General features: G+C 43.3%; 1 protein-coding gene across 5 annotated transcripts in view; it reads right to left on the bottom strand.

Moving 5' to 3' along the window:
* Positions 1–20028, bottom strand: part of FGFRL1 (fibroblast growth factor receptor like 1) — a 160498-nt gene that overhangs the window by 71413 nt on the left and 69057 nt on the right. For all 5 annotated transcript variants that reach the window (XM_035138360.3, XM_088669996.1, XM_035138357.3 and 2 more), the window contains exon 3: positions 7749–8021. In XM_035138360.3, the coding sequence (XP_034994251.3) occupies positions 7749–8021 (273 nt within the window). The remainder of the gene's footprint in view (positions 1–7748; positions 8022–20028) is intronic.

Below are 20028 nucleotides of genomic sequence, written 5' to 3'. Positions count from 1 at the left end.
TCAAGATGTGGACCCTTATATTACTCTACAGCAGGGGTCCCCAAACTAAGGCCCGGGGGCCGGATGCGGCCCAATCGCCTTCTAAATCAGGCCCGCAGACGGTCTGGGAATCAGCATGTTTTTACATGAGTAGAATGTGTCCTTTTATTTAAAATGCATCTCTGGGTTATTTGTGGTGCCTGCCTGGTGTTTTTACATGAGTAGAATGTGTGTTTTTATTTAAAATGCATCTCTGGGTTATTTGTGGGGCATAGGAATTCGTTCATTTTTCCCCCCTCCAAAATATAGTCCGGCCCCCCACAAGGTCTGAGGGACAGTGGACCGGCCCCCTGCTGAAAAAGTTTGCTGACCCCTGCTCTACAGGTTGCTAAATTCCTAACAGCCGTCCTCTCGTACAAGAGACGGAATGGAATGTTAGCTGATTATTTATAGTTATAAGAATTTTTTTAAATGACATCAGATATTGATTTTAGTTTAGCGCCTTAATTTTTAATCTTAATCTTAAACCTTCAAGATATGTTTTTTGAATTGTTAATATTTGTCCTTGTGAGCTGTGAATTGTGTTATATTATCTGTGGTTTGTACAAGTCCGCGGTTTTTATTTGATTTGTTTTGTTGTGTTGTGTTTTATGATGGGCGTAAAGCCGAATAAACATCTTTACTTTACTTACTTTACTTTGGGAACACTTCCTGCAAGGGTCTTGTCTTGACTAATCTGAAGTAAAACAACAAACACAGCTGGGAGTCAGGGTGATGGGAAGAAGAGGTATGGGTGAGGGTTCTAGCTGGACTGAAGCAGAAGTCCCCCCCCCTCTGCAGGAATCAGAGCGCGATTGGGCTTGGGAAGGGGAGTTTGGAGGACTGAACAAAGCGGTGACCTAGAAGCTTTCAGTTACAGGAAAGAGAGTCCTGATGGGCATTAGGTCTAACTACTCAACAAGTGAACCCATTGACAGAACTGGATGAGAAAGTGACATAAAATGACATAAAATTTTCCTGCCACAGAAGTGCAGGGAGGTCATGAAAGGGTCTCTGAACAACCAGAACTCATGGCCAGGTGACTGAAGAGTCCGTAGTGGAAAAGGGTGGTGAAATTTCCCAGAATACGGAAATTTTAGAGTTGATTGAATTATGTGTGGAAGATGCTTGCTAGAGGAAGCCCTTTTTGTTTCGTTCCCCAAAGTCAATAGTTCAACAGAGCCATCAGCTTGCCACAGACATGGCAAAAGTCACAGGGACTAATCAAGACAAGATGGTTCATGGCTACTGCTATGGGAGGAAGTTTGGCCTAAACCACTATAGCTTTGCAATGCCACCATGTTCATTTCCTAGACGAAAGCCAAAACAGACACATCGTTTGAGGGCGTATGTAGATTGCCATCTGAAACAAGTGCCTTGGTAACATGAACTACAGTTACCTATTATGTCCGAACTAGGAAACTAGAGTCAATGTCTTCCAAACAAGCTAGGATATGAAGCCATGATTTAAAGTTGGCTTAATATGCTGGCTTGTTCAGAAGCTGTTAACCAAAGATTCTCAGTTCATTCAGACATAACAGGAAATGATAATATTCTGGCTTGAGTGTTGGGAAGAATGAAGGAGCATGAGGTTTGTTCAAACCTTGCTTTATTAAGCTGCAATATAATAGTCTGAATGTGGCCAATGCATTAGAAATGAAGTAGCAGCTCTGCGATTTTTGTTAAAACTGTAGTTTTATTCTTTTTCATGTACACAAAGTCAACTATTTACAACCACCAGGAGGAATTTCAACACAGAACTGCTGCCAAAACATTCAAAGAAAGCAACCCCGATAAGTAGAATTATGTATTTCCATAGCTCCTCAAAAGTAAAAGACTTGTCATCCCAGAATGTCCTTCTACAAAGATCCATATGCACCAGGTATATATGCCATGCTCTGCAACTCTAGCATATTGAACAAGGCTGGCCCATATGTCACAAAAGCTGTCCATCTACCCTCCGTTTACCCATGTATGTTTTGTTAACTGTTCCTTCAGTGCCACTTGCAATAACTGTTGACGCCAATCCTCTTAGAAAGTGTAGACTTAGCTTCGTCCAATGCTGGGTGAAAAAAGATGGTCTGCTACCACAAGAAAAGTCAGCAATTCTTTATAATAGATATATGTTGCTTCCCTCTCAAACAGAGATAATGCTGATCCAAGGCCAAACCAAGAACTTTTCCTGACTAAGATAAAAGCAGCAAATGCTCCCCCCCACCCCCACCCCCAAAATGTACCCAAAGCCAGTCAGGTTATTTTGGAACCTGCAGCAGAAAATCCTACATGCATCTCCCTACCACCCCTGGCAATTAAAATACAAGAACAATAAAATAAATAGCCATCAAAATGTTGCTCTTTCATAGCACCTGAAGCCAGCTGTTTCACTCTACTAAAGGTATATTCATTGATCAGTATCAGAGAGTTTCATTCTTACCTTTTTCTGTTTGCTTTTTAATTTGTTCTGAAGTCTCAAAAATTTTGTTTCATTGGTCCTGGACAAATAGCAAGGGCCAAAACTGAAGCAAATGCATGCAGATAAATGTTTGTTAAGAAGCCAACAGTGTAAAAAGAGATGTCAGATGCCACCTACATTTCTCATTCCATGTGCTTCTTCAGCTTTTTAATGCTAAAAATGATGTTTTGAGATACCAATTAATGAGATCACCAGAGACCTGTCATACAGACCATCTTTTCTGCACAAATAAGACATTTTGGGCTCTATGTCAAGAAACATACTGAATAAACAAAAAATGGCAGCCAAAGTATCTCTCTGTGGGTATATATGTTGAATCTTATGTTTTAAAAATAGACTCTTATTACAAATTTTAATATATATGCCAAAGTATCAAAGATTGTACTTCGTAGAACTTGTAAAATACAATCAAGCAATAACCAGTTCAGCGATCTAGTTACAGGTAGGTAGCCATGTTGCTCTGGCGTAGTCGAAACAAAATAAAAAAAAATCCTTCCAGCAGCACCTTAGAGACCAACTAAGTTTGTCATTGGTATGAGCTTTCGTGTGCATGCACACTTCTTCAGATATGCACACTTCTTCAGTTCAGTGAGAAAAGGCTATTTTGAAGGTGTGAGGGACAGGAACTATAGACTACCCCCTCCCATCGTGACAACGAGTTCCTCTCCAAGCACCAGCGGGAGTGGGGAGGGAGATGATTCCAGCGGAGAAACAGGAAGCAGAGGGCAGGGGTCTGACAGGGTCACAGAGCCCCTGCACCGACCAGGAGAGGAAGGAAGGGAAAGGGAAAGAGGGAGGTCGGAAAGCACGGCTAGGAGACCCATCCCTCCAGTTCCGGAGTTGCGCGTGAAGAAGAGGGGGAGGAGATTGGGGATCCCAAGACTACTTTGTTGGAGGAAAACACGGGAATCCCCATTCCGGGGTACTGACCCAGACTGAGAACATGTATATTGTATAGCTGCCGCACTGTAAATAGTCTGCACATAATAAAAGCATGAAAAGGCAACGTCTTGGCGTCGTTACTCTAGAGTAGCCACCAGAGACCCTGTGACAGAAGGTAATGCTGTGTACAGTAAAAATTGTACTATTGCCTTCAAGAGCTACATTTTTGGTAAAATAAGAGCTCTAATAAACAGCAGTATTTAAACAGGTGCTTTTGTGGATGATATCCTCAACTGCAGTCTGCAGATGAAAGACACATGAATTCACAAACTGTGGCTCTTAAGAATGGCACATGCCCTGTGGATGACTTAGGGTAAGGCAATGCGTGGAGTGAAGGAAGGCACTTTTGCAACCTGCAGACAATAACTTTAAAAAAAACTAAACCCTCAAGCATCACTTAACATATTATTGCAGAAAGAAGCAAAATTCCTTCAGGCTCCTAAAAATGGTTACATTCTCTGTATAGAAACTACTTTTGTAAGATATAACCTGCATGGGACGCGGGTGGCGCTGTGGGTTAAACCCTGATTGCGGTTCGAATCCCCGCGACGGGGTGAGCTCCCATTGCTCTGTCCCAGCTCCTGCCAACCTAGCAGTTCGAAAGCACGACAAAGTGCAAGTAGATAAATAGGTAGCGCTCTGGCGGGAAGGTAAACGGCGTTTCCATGCACTGCTCTGGTTCACCAGAAGCAGCTTAGTCATGCTGGCCACATGACCCGGAAGCTGTCCGCCAGCTCCCTTGGCCAATAAAGCAAGGCGAGTCCTGCAACCCCAGAGTCGTCCGCAACTGGACCTAACAGTCAGTGGTCCCTTTACCTTTTACCTGCATGGGCTCTTCATTTTTAAGTGATTAAAGAGCTACGTATTAGGGCCTCAGCTTACTTTTAATACTTATATTTAGTTGCTGAATGACCAGTGGTAAAAAAATAAGAAGAATAAGAAAAGGGCATTCAGTGGCAGCTGAAGAGAAGGGCTACGTGCAAAGATTTTTATGCAGAAGCTGTACAAAATATACAGCACCATTGTTTTTCAGGACTACAGATGACTCTCTAGCAGTGGTTGCCAATTGGGGGTCCATGGACCCTAAGGAATCCATGTAGGGGGTCCTGGGCACCATTCACATACCAAAAACTACAACAAAGGTATCACAAATTTTCAAAAATAGGGGGCCCATGACTTGGCTTTTTAAAAACAGGGCCCCCGCTGTATATAGCTAATTGGGAACCACTGCTCTAACAGATAAGTAACTCTTGTACTTAATCATTGGAATGTGAATTTGGATTAAAAGCTGTCTCTTTGCTGTAATTAGCATCCAAAACCTTTGTGGTAAGCCACAAAACCTTTTAAGCTCAGCTATGGGAGGAAACTGTACATTCTACTTCAGACTGGTTTTTGGTTTAGCTTGCAGGTTTGCTTGGTTTTGGTTTTTTTTTTGCAGAGGTAAAGAAGAAAAGTATCCTTGGATTGTAAGGCCCTGAGATCAGATGGCAGCAGAAACTAGGTAAAAACAGAAGAATGGAATATAAGCATTACCAGTTCTCATGAAAAGGCTAATTTAGTTAGAAACGTTAGAAATATTCAGGTGTTTTAAAAAGCCTGGAGGAAGTTGGATGAGAGAACTTGTCACAAGTTCCTTCTGCACCTCACTTGGGAGGATGGGTGTTTTGTTGAGAATATAAGAGATGTATCGTATTTTTCGCTCCATAAGACGTACGTTTTCCCTCCCAAAAAGGAAGGGGAAAAGTCTCTGCGTCCAATGGAGCGAATGGCAGAGCCAGAGCCGCGTGCAGCGGGAAACCGGCTCTCGGACTGCTTCCGTGACAGTGAGCGAAGTGAGAGGAGAGACGGAAGGGAGCTCCTTCCGCCCCTCCTCCCAGCTTCCTTCCTTCCTTCCTTCCTTCCTTCCTTCCTTCCTTCCTTCCTTCCTTCTCTCTCTTCCCTCCCTCCCTTTCTCTCTCACCCCTTCCTTCCCTCCCTCCCTCTTCCAATTTGAATAAAATAATGGGGGGCAGGTAAGCCCTACCTCACATACCGTATCAGCCTCTCTCAACCTGTTGGGTCCCCAGATGTTGTTGAACTACAACTCCCATCGCCCCTAGCTAGCAAGGCCAGAGCTCAGGGATGATGGGAGTTGAGGGATGATGGGAGTTGTAGTCCAAAATCATCTGGGGAGCCCACAGGTTGAGAACCTCTGCAACTGATCTCAAGACAAAGTGTATGCACACTACCGGTATATGAATGACAATGCCCATCAACATGGAGAGGGGGAACGACTTCCTCAAATATTTAAGGGGGGGGGCAAAGGCACCTAGGCCTCTAGGAGTTGGCTGCTATGCCTAGGACAATTCAAGAAAGCAAAATATTTTTTCCTTGTTTTTCTCCTCTAAAAAATTAGGTGCGTCCTATGGTCAGGTGCGTCTTATGGAGCGAAAAATATGGCGCTAGAAACATATCTGTATCCTGAGATCCAAAAGAAATGGACTTATTTCCCATCTGTTCTACAGAATCCTTGGGTTTCTGAAATAGGGGTTGGTTCTGGTTCTCACAGCGCATATATATATATATATATATATATATATATATATATATATATATAATATCCCAGAACTTCACACAAAATGAGTAGCTTTCAAAAAAGAGCATTTTCCCTAACACCCAGCCTTTGCCACATGTACTTTAAATGTGGAGTCGAGTGAAACTTTTGAAAGAGCCAGACAGTCACCCCTTGTGCTCGCTTGGAGCCCCTGACAGAAAATATAAACAGAGTTTAAATAGAAACAGCATTAGTGAGCCACAAATATGAGGCACCAGGAGGAATAGTATTTTCAAACAGAAACTATCCAAGTGAGTGGTAGCTATTGTACAAATGAGAAACACGTTCTGGAACACTGAAGAGATGCTATTTTTAGCTCAGGCAGAAGCAAATTACCTTTTAGCAAGTATATCAATACCTAAACCCATCAGTCTCCACTTACATGGTATTAGGTGCCGTTTTCAGATGAATTTTATAAATCATCATAATCTACAAACTGGCATCACTGTGCATGGCATGCTAGGGAGTAAATTAAGCAAGCTTTGATAAGTTTGATTAGCTCTCTCCTTTATTAATTTGGATGACCAAACCTATGCTCTCCCCAAGGAGATGATTTCTGAAACAGAAGTTTAAAAAAATCTGTTTTCCAGAAGAAAGGCAGGTTATAAAGAGAAAAGTTATTTTGCAAAGATGAGGAGAAAAAGAAAATACTACAAAGGAGGCTTTATTTAGCTTGATGAACAGTTCCCCACCCCAATCTGATTCCAGGTAACCTAACCTGGATCTGGTCCCGAATTAATTTGGGGGCAGGGCTAGTCTTTAATTGGGTTTTTTAAAACCTGCCACTCTGTGTTCTCCTTTGTGGCTGTAGACCATTCATTCAGAATATTATGGTGAAATGCACAGGCAGAATAGATTCTCCCCACCCCGTATTTTTAAGCCACCAGTAAAACTTTATATTACTAGTTGTACCCAGCCACGCGTTGCTGTGGCCTAGTCAGGGTCCCCGTTTCCCAGGACAGGCATATGACATAACTGCACCCCTCTCTCTGTTTCCTCAGGCGCGTGAGGTCATCTTCCTTTGACGTCCACTGGAGGGCGCTATGTTTTTTTTAGACAAATTCAGGTTTTTGCCTGTCACGGGTATGACATCTGTCCAATCTAAGTTCATGCAAACACTCGCATATCCCCATGTGACATTGTGGGCAAATTTGAACACAAATGGTCAAGCGGTTTCAGAGAAGATAAGATAAGATAGAAGATAGATATAGCTCAGTTGGTAGAGCATGAGACTCATGGGTTCAAGCCCGACATTGGGCAAAAGATTCCTGCATTTCAGGACCTTGTGGTCCCTTTCCAACTCTACAATTCTACGACTCTATGATTTATGGCACCTGCTGCTATTCTTGATGATAACGGTAGCACACTGCCTTGCTACCCAAGGTGAAACACGGGTGTGAAGAAAGGGTTGTTTTGAGAACAATTATGTTCCAGCAGCAACCACAAAGGCTAGTGTGACCTCCCCTTATCACTCAACCCTTCCTGTGTGGAACTCGCTATGATCAGCTATTATTGCATCACTCCTGTCTGTTTGCAACCTTTGGCACAAGGCTGACTAATCTTATCTTGAAGCTGCTGGCTGCAACACAAGAGACATGCAGCACCGCAAATGCTTGTAAATATTGAGACAGACTAGTTTAACTAGTGGCTGGTAGATTATTTACAGAGCACATCTGCAGCCGTCAAAGGCTCACATCTCCGAAGAGCACTCTTGGTACTCACCAATCACAATCAGGGTGTAGTTCACATTCATGCTACCAAAACCGTTGGTGGCTTTGCAGATGTATGTTCCTGCATCCTCGCTTTCCACTTCTTTGATCTTCAGCCCCTGTTGGAGGACCCTGAACCGCGTCCAACCACTGTGGATGGTTCTTCCATCTTTCATCCACATAGTAAGAGGTGGGGGGTCACCTTCCACGGGGCAAAGGAGCTTGATGGTTCTTCCTAATCTCACAGATTGCCGATGGATCACTTTATCGGAAATTCTGGGTGGGCCTAAGCAAGGGAAGAAAGAAAGAAAAGGTCACATGTTTAATTTTCTTGATGAAAGTTTAAGACACTGTCAAAGAATACAACACTTTATATGGATTGAATAACAGTAGTCTTTTGGGGTGTGTGAAACATGAGGTGCCAGTGGATTGTATAACATGTGAAACATGAGGTTCCAGTACTCACATCTTGATAAATTGTAAAATTCCTCTCCCACCACTCTCTTCTCTCTGTGCCCCCTCCCATTTCTCTGTTGAATTTGTGGTAAACTTTAAATTTTTAGTTACAGGTAGGTAGCCATGTTGGTCTGACGTAGTCGAAGCAAAATAAAAAAATTCCTTCCAGCAGCACCTTAAAGACCAACTAAGTTTTTATCTGAAGAAGTGTGCATGCACAAGAAAGCTCATACCAAAATAAAAACTTAGTTGGTCTTTAAGGTGCTGCTGGAAGGAATTTTTTTATTTAAATTTTTTTTAAAAAAAATGATGATAAAATCAATTTGTAAACATTTTCTAGATGTTTATTTAAAAAACCTGGAAGAAAAGTGGAATACAAATGTAATAATAAAGCAATTTAATTAATAACATGCAGCAAACAGCTGGGCAAAGTTATAAATGACAAATCTGAGAACCAAAATTAGTGACAGAGTTGGCCGTTAAAACGATACATTCTAACCTTGTGCCTAACATACTAGCATTTCTGCATGCAAAGAGATGCTGGTGTGTGAGAACGTTCAAATAAATAATTTTCCCAACTTGCGCCCTAAGGTGATACAGCCCTAGGTGTACTCTCCCACTTGCCTTTTCTGAATAAATGAATTTTCTCTCATTGAAGAGAAGCAAGAATCTAATACTCAACCGGATGGTTATGAAGCAAGTCCATTGTGCTATGTGATGCTAAATATTAGGACACCATGGAACAAGTACAGGGAAAAACTGAGCACAAACCCAATGTTGTATTCCAAAGCTTTTGGAATGCTCAGCTAAACTCTCTCCACCACCCTTGAAAGGATTTGAAGTTCAGTTTTGTAATGCGTTTTTCTTGGCATTTGCAATTTTAACAGCAACATGTTCCCAATAATATGTCCAAACAAAATAAAATGAGATGTCTTCCAGTAATTCATACGTTCTGCACTCTCATACGCAGGTGTCTTCAGACAGCTGATGCTTTCACTCCAGTACCAGTTAGGGTTTCAAACATGTGCCCTTGGTTATGCATTACTGTACATAGAATCATAGAATTGTAGAGTTGGAAGGGACCCTGAGAATCATCTAGTCCAACCCATTGCAATGCAGCTGACCCATATGGGAAATGAACATGCAACCTTCATGTTATCAGCATTACCAACTGAGCTATTCAGGCTGAGTATATGAGCCTTCGGCTTGCCGATCGGAAGGTTGGCGGTTCAAATCCCCGCGACGGGGTGAGCTCCCGTTGCTCGGTCCCAGCTCCTGCCCACCTAGGAGTTTGAAAGCACATCAAAGTGCAAGCAGATAAATAGGTACCGCTCCGGCGGGAAGGTAAACGCCGTTTCCATGCACTGCTCTGGTTTCACCAGAAGCAGCTTAATCATGCTGGCCACATAACCCGAAAAAATATCTGCAGACAAACGTCAGCTCCCTCGGCCAGTAAAGTGAGATGAGCGGCGCAACCCCCAGTGTCGTTTGTGGCTAGACTTAACTGTCAGGGGTCCTTTACCTTTTTATATACACAGTGCATATATAAACAAACATCACCAGTGGATATGTGACTTTCAACACCCCAGGTCCTGAACAGCAACTTACCACAGGGGTGTTGCCCTGCACTCTGATTAGCACTGAAAAAAATATAGCAGTAGATCGATGGAGTCCCAATTTGGGGACAGCAGAATTTTTGTTTACTGCAAAACCCCAAAAAGGGTCACAGGCAGCAAAAGTGCCAAAGTAAAATGCATACATTAATTTCTTATGCATCACCCTTCCCAGACCAAAAAAAAACGTACAGCTGGATAAAGAGATAGGTTTGGCAGGGAATATTTCAGTAGCCATATAAGGAGTGGAGACTGATAAGCTACAATCGAGGCCTAAGCGCAAAGAGGAAAACTCAAATGCAAATGACAGGAGGCAGAAAGGACAGCGAATGCAGGGAAACAGAAGAGAAGTACTGACAGAAGAGTTCGAAATATTACCTATTCTAGGGGGGGGGGGGAACAGGAGCAAATGTCCTGTTGGTTCACACAGACTTGAGAGTCAGTGGTGGATATTACCCGAGAGCAAGCAACCTCCTAGAAAACTCCCACAATGGTGAAAAAGTAGGAAATGATTTGAAGGATATGTGTGTGGAAAGCCCCACACGAAGTTCCTAACTGCACCAAAGGGGTGGGGAGAGATACAGAGGGGCAGCAAGGGGACAGGATGGAGGAGATAGAAATGAGGGATAAGGTGGTACTGCAGTAGATTGTCCTGGAATATCCCCATGGTAGCCAGGCTCACTGAATAACATTGTTCCTTGGAGTGATGGCTTGATAGCAAAGTCTTATAACATATTTTCAGGCATATTAGTCTGGGAGGGGAACCGGGTGGAGCGTGTCTTGTTTGAAAGCCGCTGACCAGCCTTTTCTGTCCACTCAGGGATGTAAGAACGCACAACGTGTGCACTTGAGAGCAAATTTCAAGTTGCACTGCTTTAAAAAAAAAATAGAGAGAAAACGTACAGAACAATAATGAGGAGCCATTTTTAGTACCCAATTGGTGAAAAATATGGCGCCGCAATAAAATATCTCCCTCTGAATCAGTTTTAGCTGAGCTGCAGACAAATTTCAATATCAGAGGTCAAACAAAAAAGTCATCTATTTAGGTGCAAAATGTTATTAAAAATGCAAAAAAAATTGATCATGCCAGATTAAGAAACAAATGATATCCTAAGAATCTGGAATGGTTTGAGTATTTTCAAATGACACTTTCTATTCAGAAATATTGGAACGCAATCAGATTGTTAAGAAGAAACCATATTTAAAAAGGAAAGAGCAGATTATCTAAGAATTTGCCATTTGTTAGTAAAAAGCATACTGACAGACAGCCTATGTTTTTATCATTGATGCTTTGTAACATGTTTATAATGTCGTACACCACCCTGAGATCTTTTGATAAAGGGCGGTATATAAATTTAATTAACAACAACAGCCATGTGAATTCATAAGGGCATTTGTAGTGAATAAATCAGTTATGATAACTTTTATTTGTTTAAGTACCCGTATATTCCGGCGTGCTATGGTCCATGGGGTCACAGAGAGTCGGACACGACTAAACGACTAAACAACAACAACATATTCCGGCGTATAAGACGACCTCCAACTTTTCCAGTTAAAATATAGAGTTTGGGATATACTTGCCATATAAGAAATACGACCCGGCGTATAAGACGACCCCCAACTTTTGAGAAGATTTTCCTGGGTTAAAAAGTAGTCTTATACGCAGGAACATACAGGATACTTCGGATCACACACAGAGAGAGATAAATGTGCTGATGTAATTCCCTTGCCTAGAACTACAAGCAACTGGAATCCCCATTCTGTTTGGATATAAAAAGAGATCGGGGATCGTACACCTGTCTCCCTGAGCAGCTGAGTTATCTTCAGTTTAGATCCCAGCGCAGAGGCTCTTTTATCAGATACCATTGGGGGTGGGGGTGGAATTCTGACTGCTACCCTGTTAAAACCTTAAAAAATATACAGTTGTCTTTCCCCTTCACTCCCTTCCCCCTACATTGCCTCAGCAAGTAGTCTCATTTCTTAGTGACGATATAAATTTAGAAAGCATTTATAACTGTCAGGGAGGGTTGATTTTAATTAAGTCATCTTTTAAATCACCAAGAAAAAAGTCTAATTGGAATGATTGACCTCCTGCCCCTCCCTCTCATATTTTATTTTTGTTTGGTGGGGTGCGGTGCGGTGGGGTGTTACTGTCTGAGAGTACAAATTAACCATTTTTTATTTGTTTTTAAGGAGGATGTAAGTGTGTTGCCTGTTGTTTGCCATCTCCACTTGTTTTTCTTCTGGGAAACTAATGTTTTGTGATACCCACAGCAGTTTCTGAAGATTTAAAAATGTGCCGCAGGCGCAAAAAGATTGAAGGCTTCTGATATAACCATCAAAATACAGTGATTCATGAGCAGATAACACACACACACACCCGCTCTGAGGAGTGTCTTGCACTAACACTGCAGAAACTTCAGGCTCCAGTTAAAAGGCTCTCTCTCTCTCTGCAGTTCTTTGTAATTAAGTTGTTGGGCTGATTAGTGGTACTTTACAGACGGCTGGTTGGTTTTGTTTTATGCAGTTTTAATTATTTGTCTTCTCTGCTTCGTTACTGAAAGCCATGCTGGAGTTGTAAGGTAAAAGCTACAGTACAAGTTTAATTAGTTAGTTAATTAATGTTTTGTCTATTATAATATGCCAACTGTACTCTGGAAGCTAGTGGCAGATAGTAAGCATGTCATCGAAATCATACCAATTTCTACTCCCCAGAAGAATGTTAATGTGTGATTTCTTACGTTCACGTTTGAAACAATATTTTTACAATTTTAGAAGCTAGTACAACGTGTTGCAACGCTTTTATAGAAAATCTGTTATTGCCTCGCAATTTGGGTCTGCGCAGAAAGAAAGCAAACTATTTTTTTTTGTTTCAATCACGAATTATTCTTGCCTCTCTCCATACAGATAAAAGAACTCTGAGAAAGGGCTTTTGTTTGGAGGACAAAGACCAAATGGCTTTGGAAGAAGAGGTTAGCACTTACTCTCTAGAACAAGATTTTGCCCATGAAATGGCAATTCATTCGATATCAAGAATATCTAACTATGAATAGTTTTGAGAACGGAGTATGTTGCAAAACATAAAAATGCAAAGGTACCCCTGACCGTCAGGTCCAGTTGTGGATGACTTTGGGGTTGTGGTGCTCATCTCGCTCTATAGGTCGAGGGAGCTGGCGTTTGTCCGCAGACAGCTTCTGAGTCATGTGGCCAGCATGACTAAGCCGCTTCTGGTGAAACCAGAGCAGCGCATGGAAACGCTGTTTACCTTCCCGCCGCAGCGGTACCTATTGATCTACTTGCACTTTGATGTGCTTTCGAAATGCTAGGTGGGCAGGAGCTGGGACCGAACAACAAGAGCTCACCCCATCGCGGGGATTCAAACCGCCGACCTTCTGATTGGCAAGCTGTAGGCTCTGTGGTTTAGACCACAGCGCCACCCTTCTTAATTTGCAGAGCAGGTTAGAAACAAAAGCAAGAGATTGGCCAGGTGGGCTAAGTGGAGCATGTGCTGAGATATAGGGTGGTCACTGCTCTTCTGCCCATGGAAAAGGCTGCCCTTCTGACTATGGATAAAAGGAGGAAGGGGAGTCACCATCACCACAACGCAGGTGTCTGACGTCACATGCAAACACCTGCACGTCGTGTGTGCAGTGTCACACGCACTGCAAGCAGGCATGAGCGTGTGATGTCGCATGTCCATGTTGCGGCGGTGAGCACCCACAATCCTGAGGGCGAGATAGCGCCTCCAACACATGCTGATTTGGAAAGACGTTTCTGTGAAGCCATATGTCAGGCATGTCCAACTCCCAAGAGACTGCTTCAAGCTGCTTGACAAATTCAGATCTTGCTTTAAATTTGGCTGCTTAAAAACAGAAACTACCGGTAGCTTGGAGTTCAATTAAAAATGCAAGACCTATAATCTCTCCCACTATCTGTCCTCTTCTCAGTCAACAAGAACTCATGGGATCTCAACATATATTTTCTGTACAAGAATTACAGAGGTCATGCTGCCATTCAGTACACAAGCATGTACAAATCAGATTTATGATTCTTCAGGAAAAATCCTCGAATGTATGGTCTTTGGACTGTGACTTGAACAGAATAATATAATGTAGTAACACCGCTAAACCTGAAGGTTAAGTGCTTTCCCACTCCACACATTCCAGAATGTGCACAGACTTTTTATTGCTCAATTGAGGCAGACAGGCAGAAGGAGATTTCACGAACAATTGTTTAGATTCGGCCTTGTTATTTTTGAGCTAAGGAGTAGTTATCTGGCTGGAGATTCACACAGGGCCTTCGCAGAATTGTTGAACCATGTCCTGGGAGACCATTTGGCCACAACAGAGTTCACAGTGATCTTTATTAACACAGTAAGTAAAATTGAAAAAAAAAGGAAATTCCAAAGAGCGTCAACTAGCCTGGACAATTTCCCAAAATGGAAAAGTTATATATATATTGGAGCATAATGTTTATTAAGCAGTTAAATAAGTTTTAGAAGCCCCCCTGGGTCACATTTATTTTATTATTTAATACCAAACATGTTGACTTTCTACAAAGATAAGATTGCTTTTGAACTAACATTTGCATCACAGAAACTCTGCTTCATTCATGAACCATGTGTGCAGACCACATTTTCACATTTTCATGTAGTACAACAAAAGATGCAGAAAGAAAGGTCCCTATACATAAAAATAACCAATAGACCACTGGTGGGGCAGGAGGCTGCTGAATGAACAAGAAATTAAGACACTTCGGTGGACATTTCAATATGTTTTAATTGATCAAAATGGTTAACATTGATGAACCACCTCATGAGAAGAGAAGACTCCCTGGAAAAGACCCTGATGCTGGGAAAGATTAAGGGCACAAGGAGAGGGGGACGACAGAGGACAAGATGCTTGGACAGTGTTCTCAAAGCTACCAACATGAGTCTGACCAAACTGCGGGAGGCAGTGGAAGACTGGAGTGCCTGGCGTGCTTTGGTCCATGGGGTCACGAAGAGTCGGACACGACTAAAAGACTAAACAACAACAACAACAACAACAAATGATGTTCATGTTACTGTCATTTATTGTTTGTAAGCTGCTTTGGGATTCATTTGAATGAAAAGCAGCACAGAAATATAATCCATAAAATTAATCAGTCAACTGGACTTACTACATTTTGAACTCATTCTTATGCACCACCTGGCCCTTTTACTGTCACCTGCTGCTGTTAGCATATGCTAATGTGATTGTTGTAATATAGGAACATCACTATAGCATGGAGGTGAGGCATCTTATTGGTTCAGTTGGCCAGATCTTACCTTTCCCCACCCCACAAGACAACTTTGACAAGTGGAAAAGACCACCCAGTTCTCAATCATCTGTCATCATAACAACATCAGATAATTGACATGTAGCATCACAGAAGCATGCCGGTCAGTAATCACACGGTTCAAAGATGGAGTTAACTCCTTATTAGCAAAACCACAATCTCCACATCCTTGAGTGTCATGCCTAATGAGCAGAGCAGCTCATTCCCAGTGGTCTTCCTCCATGAAATTCAGTTGCCAAAACTGAAATTCCCTGCCTCCTCAGGGCCTTTTCCAAGCAATCAGAGACCATGCCTGAGCGAAGCCAAACTTTCCTCCACCCTTTTCATGCCTCTTCTGGTTCTGGGAGCCGGGGGGGGGAACTTATCACAGCAGGAGGGGGAGACACCCCTGACTCTTCACCAGCCAGACTCATCTCTGCCTCTTGACCTCCCTCCTCCCACTTGCCTGCTTCAGCTGCTGCCTCTGATTCTCGACTGCTCTCTGCCACAGACTCTCCAAGCTCACTAAGCCCTGTTACCTCTTCAGCTTTCAACACCTCCTCTTCCCAGTCTTCTCCCTCTTGTCACTCATTGTTATCCCACCACTACCCCCCAGGCTCTGTGCCTTCTTCCCTTGGTGGTTCCCCAGCTGGTTCCTCCCACCATTCCCCAGCACCCAACCAGCCCATGACATATGGGGAGGGAGATACTGACCAAGCTGGATTGAACCCCTTGCACATTAGCTGATGCACATGGGGTGGTGGATGGGAGTGGATGTCCATTCCTGCTTTCTTCAGGGCTTGGATGAGTGAAATAGTTCCCCATATGGAACTCTCCCCCATACCCAAACAAAGCAGGATTCAATTCTATGTGTAGCAGCTATGTAGTATCAGTTCAGTTCTGATTTCTGCAGGGATTGGCTGCATGAGCAGGCAAACCAGCCACATCTCTACTTGTTCCACACTTTATGTCACACTGAACTACAGGTGTGGGGCAGGTGGGTGTGGTTTGCGGGAAATGGCCTCGAAGGCCAAAGATTCCCTACCCCTGCAATAGTGGCTGCTAACAATGGAAGGCTTCCAGTTCTTGTTGCACTGAGCTGTACTTTCAGTACATGGGGATGACACAAGGGTTTGTCCAGGTAGCTGTTGTGCCTAGCTCTCAGCTGGTACTAGATACGGCATCCACAGAGGATGAACAAGACACTCCACAGGTCAAGGACTTGACCAGCCAACAGGGTCCCCTGGAACCAGTGCTGAGGATATCATTGAAAGGCTCTTTGAGTTGAGATCTGCTGAAGAACACTTGGAGCCACCAGAAGAGCCACAAACTGCAGACCACGAAGCAACATACAGCACCATGCATCTACCGACCCAGAGTTATTGCACAGCCCACGAGTATGGGGCCACCTTGTAAGCTAACAAGGTCTCTCTCACTCGAGCTTTCCAGATGCTGAATATGACATTGAGGTGCTGATCTTGGACTTTTGCCTGATCCTGCTTCTGGGTCACATTTTGGACCTAGCCTGATTCTCTGTGCTTGACTTTGGTAAGTCTGGGCTATCCTGCGGCTGCAAACCTGTCCTTCTTGGTGACTATTTTGGACAGTGGCTTACACCACCTAGAACTGGGACTCAAGCCACCCACAGAAGTGTGACAGCTGCAGTATCTGATCCACCGCAGGTGTAATGTGAACAGAGAATCATCTCATTCTGCTCCACCTGGCACCTATTTTTCAGGTTAATCTTCTGGCTTTGTGCTAATGCTCCAACAAAACCCTGGGGAGAAATGATTATGCTTCATCTAAAAGAGCCCAGTATTTAGTGACACAGCAGCTAAACATCCCATAGGATGTAGTTGCCAGTTTCTTCTGTAAAACATACAGAAAATTACATGGGCAGAGGATGAATATGTAGCCTCTCCCCTGTGCTTTCCCCCCTTTCCCCACCATGGTCAGTCCAAGAACTAAGATTGAGCAAAAGAGACCCTGCTTTCTTGAAATCCAGTTCCTCATCTTGGCTAGCACGACACTAAGGTAAAGGTAAAGGAACCCCTGACCATTAGGTCCAGTCGTGACCGACTCTGGGGTTGCGCGCTCATCTCGCATTATTGGCCGAGGGAGCCGGCGTATAGCTTCCAGGTCATGTGGCCAGCATGACAAAGCCGCTTCTGGCAAACCAGAGCAGCACATGGAAACACCGTTTACCTTCCCGCTGTAGCGGTTCCTATTTATCTACTTGCATTTTGACGTGCTTTCGAACTGCTAGGTTGGCAGGAGCTGGGACCAAGCAACGGGAGCTCACCCCGCCACAGGGATTCGAACCGCTGACCTTCTGATCAGCAAGCCCTAGGCTCAGTGGTTTAACCACAGCGCCACCTGGGTTCCTAGCACGACACTAGAATGTGGACAAAGTTAAAATGCTGGGCACCAACAGATAGACAAGACAACTACTGTATCTTGCATAAAATCTTTCCCTGTTGTGTGCTAGATAAATTCAAGCAAACACTCTTGCTTCTCAGATACAACTGATCCAAGTTACAATTCCATCAAACCAAGTAGAATTTCACCATGTCACTATACTGGCAAGAAATAAAATGGGGCGTGCCTACCTGATGAATACGGAGATATAGGGAAACTGGAATACCATTTAACATAACTCAGTTACCTCACAGTCTAGTAATGCAAAATCCCTGGAGCTCCTTCTCAATGAGGCACAGGAAGTTTGTAGCAAAAAGTCCTGGAAACCTAAGAGCGAGCTCCAAGCCTATCCTGTATGACTAAGTATATGAATATATATACATAATTTCATTTAGGCAAATAAGTTTATAAAAGCAAGTGAGCCTACCTACATCAGCTACAAGAAACCTTTAACCAGATTATTGGGAGGCTGAACAAAGATAAATTCATGTGCATAGCCAGGATTTATGCTGGGGGGGGTACAGGTTTTATGTTGGGGTGGGCAGAACCTCAGTTAAGTATTTTTTTATTGATTTGCTTAATTTGGGTGGCAGCTGCGCTCTGCCTCCCTCCCCAGCTACGCCCATGGCTAAAATCCTAGCTTTGTCTTCATTAATACACAGTTCCTAGCATTGTTTATTTGGTTGTTTCCACATTGGTTTAAACCATCATGACTCAGGATTGAGTTTCTTGGGTCATTCTGGGTGTAAATGGACAGAAACGGTGTTAATTTTGATAACTGCAGCTTTGTTGGGGAGGTGAAGTCCGGACTTTTACTACGCATAAATGCAGCAAAAATTGTCAACCCTGGCAAAATGGATTTCCAGTACTGATAGCCCTGATAATGCTTATAAAAATAAAACACCTTAGCAGTTGTTCATTTCCCTTATATCATTCGTCTGCAATACCAGGACCGTTGTAATTCAATTCATTAAGACAAGGGTGATGGGGGAAATCCACTGAAACTGATGTATAGTGGTACCTCGACTTCCGAATGCCTTGACTTCCAAAGGTTTCGACTTACGAAGTTGGCAAACCTGGAAGTATTTTCGCCGCGCATGCGCAAAATGGACGCTTCAACATCTGAAGGTTTCGACTTACGAAGAGCGCCGCGGAACGGATCGCCTTCGTAAGTCGAGGTACCACTGTACATGCCAAGTTCTGCACATGGTAGCTGCGTGCACTGAACATTCGGAGAAACTGCTGTGTCATTATTCTGGCACACCCAGCAAAACTGGAACTGTGGTCATGTTATGTCCTGATAGACTCTGTGCCAATTTACGGCATGGCATGTGAGACCTTGGGATGAGTTCAAGTACACCTGGAGCATCTCCTTTGGTCTCATGGTACTCTGCAGAGCTACAGCTGGATAGTACCCTACTATGTGGAAGGGTGTGAGGCATCACAATCATCACTAATAATAATAATAATTTATTATTTATACCCTGCCCATCTGGCTGGGTTTCCCCAGCCACTCTGGGCGGCTCCCAACAGAATATTAGTAGTAATAATAATTTCTAAAAAGCAACATCAAACATTAAAAACTTCCCTCAACAGAGCTGCCTTCAGATGTCTTCTAAAAGTCAGATAGTTGTTTATTTCCTTGACATCTGATGGGAGGGCACCACTACTGAGAAGGCCCTCTGCCTGGTTCCTTGTAGCTACACTTCTCGCAGTGAGGGAGCTGCCAGAAGGCCATCGGAGCTGGACCTCAATGTCTAGGCTCAACAATGGGGTGGAGATGCTCCTTCAGGTATACTGGGCCGAGGACACAACATGAAAAAAACATACTGGTCATTTACTGGTAACTGTACCAACATGTCCCAAAAGCTTAATCTTTATTTCAAAACCCAGCTTCGTTTGTAAAACTGCTACAGGATTGTGTGAATCAAGCTGCACATTTTGTGCTGGCTGCTTTCTTTTTTAGAGACAAAACAGCTGTGCACGGCCCCACACCAGACTAGGAAAGCAATGGCACTGAAAATCTCCCCAGCTGTTATTTTAACCCTGAAAGTTCCATTTACAGAAACTTCAGGGGAAATAGTGGTGAGGGGGGGGGGATGGTTTTGGAAATGGAAGGGGAGGGGGCTTAACCTTTCTCCTCACAGTCTGAATCCAGTTGAGCCCCTTCCCCACAGATGCTTTTTCTCAAAAGAAAGAAAATGGTCAATGCTAAACATGATTTTATAAAAAGCAAACACGGGGTAATATATAAAGTTTAACCATCAAACTCGAAATGTTCAGTTTGCTTGTGGCCCTATAGATGCTGGGTGCTTTTCTAAAAGTATATTGCCCTTCACAACAAAAGCAATTTTCTGCCTCTCTTCTCCACTTGATCACAGCAACTGGAACGACATCTCCCAACTACCGGCTATTTGGGAAAAGGCAAGAATAGGAGGCCATTGAGCAGGGAGGCCTGCTGTCAGCTGCAGCAAGAAAGGCTTTAGTGCCAAGGTTGTGACACACACA

This window comes from Zootoca vivipara, chromosome 5 (assembly GCF_965207765.1).
Source record: "Zootoca vivipara chromosome 5, rZooViv2.hap1.1, whole genome shotgun sequence".
NCBI lineage: Eukaryota > Metazoa > Chordata > Lepidosauria > Squamata > Lacertidae > Zootoca > Zootoca vivipara.
The sequence above is the reverse complement of the archived record's forward strand: the minus strand, read 5'-3'. Positions and strand labels throughout refer to the sequence as shown.